A 14,059-nucleotide genomic window follows, 5' to 3' on the forward strand; every position below is an offset into this window, starting at 1 on the left:
CATGCGCTGCAGGGCACACACAAATGGAAACAGTATAGCTTCAACTACTTGGGTCAGTTAAAAAAAAGAATAAAATGCTCGACTCCCTCCCCTCCTCATTTTTTTTGTGATCTCTTTTTGTGTCATTGTGGTGGCCCTCTCCCCGCCACCAACCCTGCGTTTGTTGATACCCCCGCAACTACAGCGTAACCAGCCTAACCCCCACCGACCAAGGGGACGCGCTCCACACCCCGCAAGAGTTTTCAGGAGAAACTGGCGGCAGCGCCCCTGGCGGGCGCTCAAGCTGTCGACGCGGAGAGGGCCGCGGCGGCGCGGCGCAGGGATACGGCAGTGAGCCCACTGCCCCATTCTAGTACACTGTAGCGCAGGGCCACACATGGGGCCTTAGTCAGCCTGAGACTACAGTGTACAAAGGATGTATACCACAGAACACTTATACATGAATGTACGGAGACTGAGAAACCAGATGAGACCCTGAGACGAGACACCTGAGACGGTCCACTGAGACATGAGAACAATTTGAACAAATGCAGCGATCGCCGCAGAGGGCGAAAAACTCTGCTCATAGCATCCATCCAGTGGGAGCATGCACTAGAGAGAACTCTGGCGCTAGTGTCTATGGGAGAAAATTAGAAAAAAAGAACAAAAATAAATATTGAAAAAAAAATGACATTCTGCCGTGAAGGGCAGAGAACTGTGTTGAGAATTCACGTTTTCTTTTTTTCCTGTAGTAAGGTAGATTTAATCAAAGTAGAGACATTAGGCCAACGATTAAAAAAAAAAAGGAAAAGTTTCTTTTTTTATTTGTCGAGGCTGGTGGCACACTTGTCACGACGCTCACAGTATCCATCGATCCAGTGGAAAAATTTGCGCCCACCACACGAAGACAGAACAAAAAAAGCACTGAGACTATGCAGCAAACCAAAATTAGCCCAGTACTTTCCTTCCTCCATGTGCGGTCGTGGCATCATCTGTCTATAATACGCTTCCGGTTTCGCCAACTTTTCCTTTTTTCACGTGCTGCCGGAAAGCAGCGTGTTTTATTTGCCCGCGCTGCTTCAGATATAAACTTGCCCTTGTAGTGTCACTTGTTGGCGAATCATAGTTAAATGCCTTACGATTTCCAAAAAGAGGAAGATGTTAAAGAATTCCTTGAAAACTTGGGCATTGAGTACCGTTTCGAGTGCTTCAAGGAGAAAAAGCCGGACGGTGAGTGGATGCCAGCGTGTGTTGCTTCGTTGGTTCCTTCTGGGGAAACAAAGAATGTCACTGAAATCTGCGTGAATAGCGAAATGCCGTATTAACAATCTTCCGCTTAGAATCTCTGACCTTGCTTCATTGTTGCTAATTTCTGATAAATGCTATAGACCTCGAGAGCTGGTATGGTGGCGCTGCTGCTCTCGCCCTCTGTCGGGCCAGCGGCGCACTGTTAGGATTGTCGCCTACAGGCCCGTCTGCATGTTTTAAGGGGGCGGCGACGGTTGCGGCGGCCGCTGTTCTCCAAGAACGGCACTCGTAGTTCTTTTTCTTTTGTCTGCTTATATAAATACGCTGTGCTAACTTATGTTTATGTTTTCCTTCCTGTTTGAAAAACCTCTCAGACTACAGCCGTTTAAAGCTACAGCCGAAAAACCAACATGCAGCGACTCTTGTTAACGTAAGCATTCAACAAAACTTCGTCCCCTTTTCGCCTCAAGCCATTTGAGAAAGACAGACCCCCCTCAGTCCTTCTTTTCGCTGAAAACCGAATAGACCTTTTTCAAGCAATCCCAGAGCACCCCGCAGGCGCGCAGAGCACTATGAGAAAAGTGTGTACGCCGAGTGAGCCGGCTGTTTGCTCGCCTGCTGCTCGTTGGCGCCGTGATATCGGTGGGACCACGAAACGAAAAGAACACGTTGCTGCTTCTTGACTATTCTTACGCCGTAAATACTGCACACATCCGGACGCATCTGCGTGTATCTCTACGCATGAAATGCGAAAGAATTAACACAGTGCAGTGTCGGTATTACCGAGCGGATATGCATCGGATGTAGCAGTTAAGCAGGATGCGTATTATCGTGTGCCGATATCATCAAGTTGTATTAAATATGAGCTCGAACACTGAATTCCTTCTAAAAGACAGGGCGTGCAGACACGGACACAAGGAAGAAGTCAAGACACCAGAGACTCCTATTAACAACTGCAAAGGCGCACAACGGCGAGAAAAGAAAAGAAAATAAATCTTATCTGCGCATGCCCGTGCAATAGGCAAACCTATCAATCCGGCACGTGTGGGAGTCTATATGACAGATAACTGTTAAGAAATCCGTAAACATGGGGTGGGTTCTCCCCCTGTTTATGGATTTTTTCATCGCAAGCTTCCATCTTCCCCTTTGTACCGTTTTTTAGATAATTTTAAGGCATTTGATTTCTTCTTATGCAAGTTAATTGACGATTAAATCACGCATGCGCTATCACTGCTATCAGTATGCCATGCCTCAATCATTGAACGCATTTCTTCATTCCTGTGCCGGTACGCATTCATCAAACTTTGACGTGCACTTCCTTTCTTGGCAATGTAAAGAAAGATTAGGAGGTTAGCCTCCGGTTAGCAATTTCTTATGTTCCAATAATCTCTAACACAGCGGCCCGTCTGTCCTACGTGGAAGCGGCCGCAACTAAAAGGAACCTTGTACACTACACCTGTATGGCAATCAGTGAATTTGTTGGTGTGTTTTATGAAACAAATGTGGGTCCACATCTTGTCTATTACTCGCTCATTCTTTCTCTGCACAGCGGCACAAATCTTACCTAGCCTGTGAGATAGGCAATGAATGTAAGGAATACTTATACAACACGTTTTTCCCATCTAATTTCTACAACCATGCTCGGACATCACAAAACCAACTTCTTTAAATGTTCAGCGACAGTGGCTACTGCAACGCGAGGATAGCTGTGGTAAGAGATTGTTACCCATAACCGAAGCAGAAAACAGAACTGAAGAAGATGGAGTGCGCGAGAGAGGGAGACGAACGTGAAGCGCGTGAGTTTTGGAATGTCGCTGGGCTGAGCAAGAACGTGGCCAGCTTGCAAGAGAGCAGTACATTCGGCCTGAGGGACCAAACAGACCGAGCTGGTACCTCCAGAACAGCCGGGACGAGCTTGGCGTGTCCCTGAGACGAGTGGGTGCTCCGGACCGGGCCTGTGGTGCTGCTCCTGTGGTGGACGAGTGTGCGGCGAGCAGCTGAGCCTGTTCCAGATTTGGGTCCGGCACAACCAGTCGCTGAGGACATGACCTTGGTACTACGTCGGGCGGAGCGTGGGCCTTCGCATTCCTGAACGAGCAGTGCCTGGTCTGCTTGTGCGCCCTCGTACACCATGCTCGTGCACCTTTTCCGACTGCGTTGTTGCCTTTCGACGGTACCGTGAGTGACGTCCAACTGTGAGGACGCGCCAAGAGCTCGCGTGTGCATGGTTGGGGACTGTAACGTTACGACTTGAAGAAGAACTATTGTATTATTTGGTATAGTGAAAGTGTATGTAATTGTTATTTTGTGACGTGCATATATGTTTTTCTTGTCCTTAAGTTGGCTGTTCGTGTCTGAAGGCCCAAGAACCACCACAATAACCTACGTCTAAAAGATGTAGATGTCGGCCATCTAACCGAACTTATGCTTATTCAATGATTACTTGTAATGTACTGATATCAGCGAGACGCATCGTATTGCCAGAGACAGTTTTTGGCTTGAGCATTTATGAATACTCTTGCGCTTGGCGACTGCACTTAGTCGCTATGGCCTTAAAAAGGTAATTTCCTATGGGTCCCGAGCACGACCATACATATCCATAGTGTAGTCACATGTGAGGCAACACGCGACAACGCAACCCGCGTTTGTAAAATATAACATTTGCCGTAAGTGTCAACGAATGGTGATAAAAGCGTATCTTTTGTTACCTGCGGTACGAGCGACGCGCACGCTGTCTAATCAATGTATCTTAGTTTGCTAAGCGCATACTGTCTTGCGCAATCTTTATATATTATAAAGCCTGACCTTGTGCTCGTCAACACTGTCGGTGGGCATTGATTTCGAATGGATCCACAATTCATGATTTGTAATGACCGCTCGCGAAATTCGTCTGGGAAACCAAGTTATATCTTTTTCTTTAATTTATGCCGTAGGGCATCCTGGCGCCAAAATAATAATAATAATCATAATAATGACGCTTCGGAACCGCTCAGGTGGTCAGACAGTGGCATGCGGGAACACTAAGCAGATGGAAATCATAGAGAAGCCGTCGTAGTTAAACACAGAAGTTCACGACTGATTTACGCAGTAATATGTTACACCTTGTCGCATTCACTTAATCTGACAAGTGCTGGCACGGCGTAAGGGGAAAGCTAAAGCGTGAGGCCCGCGCGCTCGGTGCGGCGACTGCTGCAACGTACACACTTTTCCCATGAGCGCTTGCACGTGCTCGTGTACCTGAAAAAGGTCTATTGCGAGCCCTACTAAAAAAAAGGGGGGGCGGGGAGAAAAGCAAAGAAAACACAGCTTTTTGTGCCGGAAACAAGTTCTGTCCCGTCCCTTGGACACCACGCGGGGAACAGTAGACACCCCCCCCCCCACACACACAAACACGCTCACAATATTCCCAATGCGCACGCACACACACTCACAGGTGCATGCACACACACTTTACAGACAGTTTACAGACTGCAAGCCCCCATCAGTACATCACTAGTTCTCGTCTGCTAGGAAAGCGCAACGCCAGCCCGCGCGTGAACGTGAGGACGAGAAGTGACGATCGTGTGTTCTGCTGTTTCCGTAGGATTGAAATTGCAATAACATGTGTTTCAATAGGAGTTGTTCGTCGCTAGTACGAAGTTGCACACGAGTGGTCAGTGTGTGGTCTGAAAGAAGAATCGATGTGCGCGATTGAATCGTCCAACATTAGTGGGAAATGCAAAGTGCATTTGAAAACCGTGGACTATGACGTACGAGTGGAGGTGAGCTTTTGATTTTTCAGTGCTCCACATGTGCTGGGCCATTATAAAACTCATTTCTTTCCCAGCGAAGAGGACGCTACAAATGTGTGTCTGTTTCCGCACCGGCTACCCCTGCTCGCCGTTCTGGCTGGCAAGAAATCACGCGTCAGAGCAGAAGACGCAGACAGGCACATTGCCCCTCTAGGTGGCCGTTGTGAGCCTGCTGTCTTCCTATTCCTTTGTGATCTTGTAAGTTTGTGTATACATCAGAGTTGCCAGATGCTGCAGAGCTAACAAACAAATAATCATCCCAAAAGCCCAGAAAAGCGGCGCGACTTTTGCGAAGAAGCCCAAAAAAAGCGGAAGTTTAATCAATTTTCTCATTCTTGAAAATATTCTTTATTACAATAAGAAGTCGCTCAAATAGGAAGAGAAGGTAAAAAAGAAAAGTAATTATTTGGTACAACGAATATATCGCAACTATGAGAGAAAGCACATTTACTCTTTAACGTAGTCTCAGGGTAGTCTCCACTCTTCTCAATGCATGTTCGCCAGTGCATGAATAATGTTTGTCGAATACTCCAGCGTATGTTTGATTACAACACTCAGCTACAAAAAGTCATCGACAAAAGGTCTATTAGTGAACGTGAGGAGCAGTAAAATAACTATATTTGCAGGAAAAACACGAACAAGCCCCAAAAGTGCGACAAACTACTGGAAAATTCTACAAGCGACTCGGTGAAAAAAGAAGCCCAAATCCGCTTATTATAAGTGGAACTGGCAACTCTGGTCAGGGTGTCGGAACAGAACGAAAACCAAAAATGAAAAACGAAAAAAACGATATTTTAGACCGGAACGAAAACGTAACCGAAACTTTATCTATTATTTTGTTCCGGAGTGAAACCGAAATTTTTTCAATCGTTTTTTGGTTCACGAGAAAACTTAACAATCTGAAACAACTGAGGTCAAGCAACGTGAGCAATTATGCATATCTCAGGTTACAGTATTAGCGCGTACCTCAAGCAGGAATTCCAAAGCAAAAATATGTTGAAATTGTGCGAAAAACGAAAACAGGTGCCACCAGAGATGTTTATATTAACGCTAGCGGACTGTTGCGCGCCTGTCATGAAGGCCAGCGTGGAGAGGGCATTGTCGGCGCTGAAGTTTGTTACAGCGAAAGCTGGTATGAGATCACACCATCCGATTTTGGCACCATAGTTGTCCGCCGCCGCCGGTGTCCGTAAGCGCTATCGCGTGAAATAAGAAAAAAATGAAATGAGAAACAAATTTCTAGGATTGAATGGGATTTCAACCCCCGCCCTCTCCATGGCATTCGAGTATTCCACCACAGGGCCACGCTGGTGCTTGTAACTCCTTCGCAAAAATGCAGGCGTCATGTCTGTACATGTCTATAACTCTATACAGGTCATGTCTATATCTCTATACAGGCGTCATGTCGGGCAAGGAATCGTGTTAACATATGTAATATAGCGTGGCAGAAGAATAAAATAACAACCTGTCGTCACACAATGCGAATTGCGCACCGAGTCGGTCGTTGAATGCTTCCAACCCGTTAGAAAGGGCTCAGCCATAATTATTCATCGTCATCAGCCACAGCACAAAGTGCACATAATGGCTTACAGATGTGTCGCGGGTACCACGATTCTCCAAAGAATGACGAAAAATGGCATAGTGGACGCTTCGCAACTTCAGAAAAATTACGACGATTTATGGCGTAGTGGGTACCTTGCATGTGTACTTGTATTAGTTGCCCCAAGAAAGTCTACAACGGGCTCTGGAAAGGCCGCTCTTCCAGCTTTCGCTGTGACTGTGCTGCGTGTTCCGCGCAGGCCGGGCGATTTTTTTATCAGGACAGTGGTCTCGCCCATCAGAGAGTACACTCAATGACGTGCTGCATCTGAGATCGTGCTCGCTCCCTTGACACGAAGCATTGAGCCGGTTAAAAAAAAATCGTAATTGACTTTTGAGAAAAGAAATACTATGACTTTGAAGGGTATACTGGTTTGTGCTAGTCGGTAGGAATTTGTGCTACAGGAATTCTGCTCCTCTGAAGAACGTATTTTACCCCTGTCCCACTTTTTTAAGAGGAGGGCCAGTAACCTTATCACAAATACAATGTTTTTTTTTTTACGATTACTTTAACTTCAAATTTTTGCATTAAAAAAACCGTTACGGAACATTTTTTTTTCGCTCCGGAACAGAAACGGAACGGAACTTTTTGCGGTGGAACGAAACTAAAACCGAAACGAAAAACCTTTCGTTCCGACACCCTGACTCTGGTATACATCTAAAATAAATTGTAAAAGGCGGAAAAAAAAGCGTGAGAGAGTGAGGACACTTATGAACAGAATTCAAGGCGTTGCTTATGCGCCGCACAGCTGCGGTAGAGTTGTCTTTCATTTTCGTCCGACTTCTGTGGTAACCCGCAGAATTTTAAAGCTAGTTGCTTCCAAACGGTGTTCCTACAGCTGTTGTGCCAGCCATGCACGCAGAAGTACCAAAATGTACCGGACTTCTGCGACGTTTTTACGCATAGGCGTGCGCAGGGTTCCCGTTCTGGGGGTGGGGGGGGACGGCGAACGAAGGTCCATCGCAGCACCCCCCCTCCCTATTAAGTCAATGTATGAGGCAGACTTTGTGCCCCCCCCCCCCAAGTGACTAGGGGACCCCCCACCCCCCCTGCTCACGCCTGTGTTTTTTCGTCCTTTCGGTGAGGAACCATGTGTTCCTACTGTGACTGTGGGCCCGGGAGCAACAAACGACAATCCCAACTTTTCCGCCGCGGGCGTCTGGTGGCGCTGCCTGTTCGGTTCAAAGCTGCAGTGCGCTAGGCCTATAATTCTCATCATGTGGGACAGCGGCATGCGGAGATGTGTATGAACATTTATACGGAAGTTGTGCGACAGAGGAGTACTACTAATAATTATGCTGAAGAGCGACTTGAGGTGGCGATCAATCTCGCTAGGTGATGGCTCGCACCGCCAACGTACAAGTCCCTCTTACTTCTTAGAAAAGGAACGCATGACTAGAAAACACGGCATCAAGGACTGTCCGTGTTTTCTTGTGGTGCCTAAGGAATATGTACCAGCTAGACCAGTCCCACTTCTGCGCCGCTTATTGGCTCAGATTTACGCGACGGTCGCCCATGCTCTCCAAGTGTCACTCACTGCTGGAGATGTGGTGTTCATAACGTGAAATTGTATGTCGACATTAACAAATAGGAGGTGCATGGCAATTAAAGAAATTGACTACCGCTCGGAAAAAGATTTTGGATTCTGGTGAAAAAGAGAAGATTGTCACATCGGCGGCAATGGGCATGCATTTGTCCCTTAAACAGGGAATTATCGGTGCCGTAAATCATTGGGGTGAGAGTGGGGTCCTGATGCCCCTTGCGTTCAGACTGGGGGAGACATCCTTTGCTAGTTCCCCTCCCTCGAGGCTTAGCCTTTGAACGTCATGTTTGAATTGCTTGACAGTTAAATTCAGTGCATCCTCCGTAAAGCCACCCCTGAAATCTGAACCCCTTCCAAAAAAACGAAGGCGCCTCTTTGTCACCTCCACCACCTGCCACAGTCCTTCCTCGTCTTCCACCTTGAAGCCAAGTGCAATGGGCCGGCTGGCGGGAGACCCCCACTGCGCTCGAGGACCACATGCCCGAGCGTTTCGTCCGAGTCTCCACAGAGGGAGTGTTGTCACGAGTCCCTCTGTGAATCGCGATCTCCAAAGACGAGTCCACAGCACACCTGCCCTCGCCTTCACCAGCAAAGCACTCCCCTTCGAGTTGTATAAGTTTTCCATGCTTATTTCGAGCTTCTCGCCGCGGTATGTCTCGAGGGATGATTTTGTTGCGGTGGAGTTCTGCCATGTGGCCGTTTCCACTTCTCTAACTTTGAGCCGCACCCCCTCTACCGGTTTTGGCCTCTGTTGCCTGCTACAAACACACGACCGGTAGCCTGAAACGCCGGTGCAGCGTCGCTGTGTGTCTGGTTCACCTTGTCGGTCTGCTTGCGAAGATGGTATGGGCTAGCATCTGGCGTGCCATATTCTGTTCTGAGAGTGAACAGCCAGTTCTCGTAACTTGCCTTGTCCACTGCTTCTTTCGACGTGAAGGAAGACCATCCCATCTCGCCTTGGATTGCCTCCACTAGTGTGTGTTTGTGTGCACCCAGTGCCAGCCCTCCTATTTCCGTTTGGTGCCTTTCCAAAAACTCCCGAATGCCAGCAGAGAGGCAGAGCACTTTATTAGCGTATGTGAGGCCCGGTACTGCTACCATCTTCTGTAGCGCTCACACGACCTCATACTAGTTGTACGACTACAGTGCTCTTTGGCACAGTATCCGCTTATATCGGGCTGCTCTCACACTCAGCTCTCTTTCATGCACTGAAAGGTAATCTGCAACAGTTGTCAGCCGTATTCCCTGGTATTTGGAGGTAGCGCAGAGCACTATGTGTTTGGTACCTGTGGTAGTTCACTCTAATTTGATAATCTGTGCATTAGCCAGTTTAGTGACTTTTCTTTTTTCATTTCTCACGTTTATTTATTGATTTATTTACTTATTCTTGCACTCTAAGAAAAAATCGAGTATTTGGGGGAGTATTTCTGCCACACAACAATAATTGTCATCTGGCTTGCTTGCATTTCCTTTCTTGAAAACCCAGCTCTCGTCACTTTCCTATCAAGAATGCTATGTCATGCTGATAATGCGCATGCCGTTCGTGACCGGGAAGTGTCAGGACCGCGGTGATAACATTGAGAAAAGTCTATTAAGCAAACACCAGCATGCAAATTTCTATTGGCCAAAGACTTAGCTTTATCGCACCAAGGAAGTGGTGATACTATAATTCAAACACTAATGTCTTTACAGGAGTCAACCATGACTCTTTTTGGGATGACCCCGGACAACACGTCCACGGGATGTGTTGTTGACATGTAGGCTTGGATGGGGGATGTTTTGATGTGTTTTGGGTATTCCTGGGATGCCGTGTCTTGTGTTGCCTGGGACAGCTTAATGTTCCCAAGTTTCATCAAGTATTAATGTTGTGTCGCCAACTTTCGCGCCGGAGCGCTCGCTGCGTAGGTCAGACCAGGCCGAGAACGGGGAGGGGACTGTTCTTTATTGAAAGTAAGATGTGGCACAGAGTGCCGCACGATGGGCATTTTCTGTAACCAACGTTTATACGCTGTCTTTCAATAAAGAGCAGTCCCCTCCCTGTTCTCGGCAACTGGGCAAAAGCATGACACCACAATTAACAGGTCTTGTCTTGCTCTTGAATGTAAAAAAAATGTTCCAAAAGCCGGGTAAGTTCATGATTCTAAAATATTTACTCCGACTTAACGCAACAAAAATATAACAAAATTACATAGACGTTTCACCACCTATGCGGGTGGCGAAACACTGGCTCGGGAACAAAGGTGGGGTCAAAGAAAACTCCTGGAATCGTGGTTCATCTGTCGCGACCAATCGGCTTGCAACAACAACCGCGGCCCCCTACCGGACATTTACAGGGACATATGTGACTAACAGTGGATTGGGCGACCTCCGCTCAGTTGGTGCCATTGTATACAGAGGATACCACCCATATAGGTGGCGAAACGTCTATGTAACTTTGTTATATTTTTGTTGCGTTAAGTCGGAGTAAATATTTTAGAATCTTAAATGTACTTTGATATACTTGTAAATGCGCCATGTGACACAATTACACTAAGGTGAAGAATATATGAGGACACTATAGGAAAAAGCGCAAATTATTAACTTCATTTAGGACACCACTTTCTGGCTTTCCTTAGACTCAATATTAAAAAACTTGTGAGGATACAGAGAGAATTGATTTATTTTATTTATTCTAAATGTGAACGTTTGGAGTGAATTAAACTTTGGTAACAGTTTTCCCTCTCCCCAACCAAGACAGAAATGCCGCTTACATTTTAACATCATCTGATGAACCAGACGTGTGCCCTCGACTGCACATTGTATGTAAGCCACAAGGCACACTGGCACCATTGGTCCGATTCACTAACACCTAGCTATGCCAGGACATGTGTGCATGAGCTCCTTCTTCGGACTATTTCAGAACGAAATTTGCTGTCCACACTGTACATATGATGGTTCGTTTGAATGTGCACATTTTTTTATATGTTTTTGTATTACTGTGATAGCAATTATATAATAAGAGCATCGGGCGCATAATCCAAAGGTCGCAGGTTCGGCCCCTGCCGGCGGCAAGTTGTCTTTTCGTCCACTTTACTTTTTTCACATCTATATCGCAATTGTTTCAATACACTTAAAGCAGCACAACTAACGTCCCCTGTACCTTCCTTGGCTTCATTATTTGCTGGCTTTCATTACGGTTGTGTCAAACAAAGAGGCAAGCCCTCACTAATCCCTTCCTTCATTCAACCTGTAGAGCAGAAACTCGAGAAGAAACTCAAAACACAACGAAACTCGAGAAGTTAAAAACTGTGTAGCGTGCGATGGAACGGAAAATGATAGGCGTTCCATTTATGCACAGGAAGACAGCATAACGGTTGGGAGAACAAATAGGCTTGAAATAAAAAAAAATGAACCTGAACAGGCCACATAATGCGTTCGACAGATATAGTCACGGAGCTCGAGCAACTGAATATGCACCAAAGGATGCAGTCGGGAATGAGAGAGGGTTAGGAGGGATGAAGAAATAAAAAAAAATTGTAGGCTCAAAATGTGGCAACAGAAGTCGACGGTATGGACTGTGCGAAGTTTACGCGAAGAGTAAAACGCCTGTGTCGAACATTCGAAGGATTGGCACGCAGCGCTGTGTCAAGTGTGTCTCGCAGCTCCGCTGACTGGTGTTGCTGGCGCAGGGTGCCATCGCCTGGGTGACTACCTGGAGGCTATCAAGAAGGACTTCGCGCGTGCCTGCAATGTGTACAAAAACAACTGCGATGACTACAAGCACGGCAAGAGCTGTTTCAAGTACGCCAATTACAGGCTCGTCGGCAAGGGTAGGTGTTGCACCGATCACTCTGGCTTTTCTCACCCTCACTGCATGAATGGGTCTTGAGCCACCCTTCGTGCTTGGTGAAAAAATACATCCTGCGGAAAGCAGACACACACGAGATAGCATTCTATTGGCCAATAACCGACACGAATCGAGCAGAACTGACATTTGGGTGAGTTGGATGTGATTAAACGTGTCGAATGGTCCAGCGCCAAACGAACGAGGAAAGAGGCAAAGGGACACGAAGACAATCGTGTCTCACAACTACCTTTATTAACACAAAAGCAATGTTTTAACACACAACCTATACCGCGTGAACGCATGCTGACAAAGTCATCAGAGGATGGACAAGGGGTGGACAAACCTGCTAAGGGGAGAACAATCTGTATGTAGGTGATAAACAATGCGAAAAAGAAATTTATCAGTCATGCAAGGCTATTGAAGGCATGGTTGCACAACTGGTGGCTTTTTGGAATGTAATAAGCTTCCATAATTTATGTGATAGCCTGATCCATGTGAGCAAAAATACACACTGTATCTAAAAATCACTGTACGTATATGTTCAGCACAATGTCTTGCCAGGTGTGAATAAGGATTGCCTTCGAGTAAACGTTTGTGTTCTAATAATCTTATGTTCAAAAAGTGGCCCATTTGGACTATGTAAATGGGCCCACATGAGAAAGGTGCCTGGTAAACAATACACACTCTGCATAGAACTAACGAGGGCATGTGTTTTACCTTGTAACTTTTTTTATTCCCAGCTGTCTTTCCTTCGACCAACTTCCTCTCAATTGTTCCGCAAATGTTCCTTATTTTATTCGGGGCTGACAAGTGCACTTCAACGTTGAACGTTCCTGCAACATTTTTAGCCCATGCGACGTGCAGGGTTCTTGAAAAGTGTTATAGGGATGAATGGTGCAGAAGCTCATTAAACGTGTAAAGATAACGACACCAACCATACAGACTAATTCAGTACCTCGGATAAAGGTAAAATTGTCGTAATTTCTTATGCGCATAAACTGTCACATCGGTTAGAAAATATTGAAGAAAAATTCATCGTTGAAGTTCTTTGTCAGCCACGAATAAAACGAACATTTGCGGAATAATTGACAGGAAGTTGGTTGAAAAAACGACTGGCGTGAATAAAAAAACGCCAGGTCTGCGCTAAAACCGCAGCACAGTCACAGCGAAAGCTGGAAGAGCGGCGTTTCTAGAGCCCGTTAAGCTCTCTTGGGGCTACAATACAAGTACACTAGAAAGGTACCCACTACGCCATAAATCACAATTTTTGTGAAGTTTGGAAGCACCTACTAAGCCATTATTCGTCATTCTGCGGAGAAGCGAGGCACCAGCTACACGTCTGTAAGGCATTATGTGCACTTTGTTCACGCGATGACTGATGACGATGAAGAATTATGGCTCAGCCTTTTGTAATGGGTTGGAATCTTTAAACGGCCCACCAGTTATGTAATTTGCATTGGGTGCCGCCCGCTCGCTATTTCCCTCTCCCGTCATGCTGTATAACATACGTTGACGTGGGAAAGAGACGGGGGGGGGGGGAGCGAAGAACTTTACTGAGACCCCGAGGAAATGGATCATACGCTTATGGGCTTCCTTGGCAACCAATACAAGTGTCCTTGCGAGGAACCCACTACGCTATAAATCATTGTAATTTTACTGAGACCCAGAGGAAGTGTATCATGCGCTTATGGGCTTCCTTGGCAACCAATCCATGTGCACTTCCGAGGAACCCACTACGCTATAAATAATTGTAATTTTTGAGAAGTAGGCCAGCAGGCACTCTGCCATTTTTTGTCATTCTACGGAGAGCGTTGGTACCTGCTAAACCCAATTAAGGCATTATGCGCACTTTGTTGATGCTGTGCCTGATGATGAAGAATTGTGGCAGGGTCCTTTGTAATGGGTTGGAAGCATTCAACAACCTGCTCGTTGCGCAATTCGCATTGTGTGACGCCTTGTTACAGAATTCGCGTTGTGCTACGCTTGGTGCTTATTTTACTCATCTACCACGCTATATTGCATATGCTAATGTGGTTCCTTCCCGACATGAAGCCTGTATGGGACCTTTTAGC

General features: G+C 46.4%; 1 protein-coding gene across 2 annotated transcripts in view; it reads left to right on the forward strand.

Moving 5' to 3' along the window:
* Positions 1-1,006: 1,006 nt before the first annotated feature.
* The window catches only part of LOC119404032 (cytochrome c oxidase assembly factor 7 homolog), a 611,270-nt gene continuing 598,217 nt past the window's right edge, over positions 1,007-14,059 (forward strand). For both annotated transcript variants that reach the window (XM_049419330.1, XM_037670658.2), the window contains exons 1-2: positions 1,007-1,209; positions 11,830-11,970. In XM_049419330.1, coding sequence (XP_049275287.1) covers positions 1,110-1,209; positions 11,830-11,970 — 241 coding nt within the window. In that variant the 5' untranslated portion in view covers positions 1,007-1,109. The remainder of the gene's footprint in view (positions 1,210-11,829; positions 11,971-14,059) is intronic.

The sequence above is a fragment of the Rhipicephalus sanguineus genome, chromosome 9, assembly GCF_013339695.2.
Source record: "Rhipicephalus sanguineus isolate Rsan-2018 chromosome 9, BIME_Rsan_1.4, whole genome shotgun sequence".
NCBI classification, from domain to species: domain Eukaryota; kingdom Metazoa; phylum Arthropoda; class Arachnida; order Ixodida; family Ixodidae; genus Rhipicephalus; species Rhipicephalus sanguineus.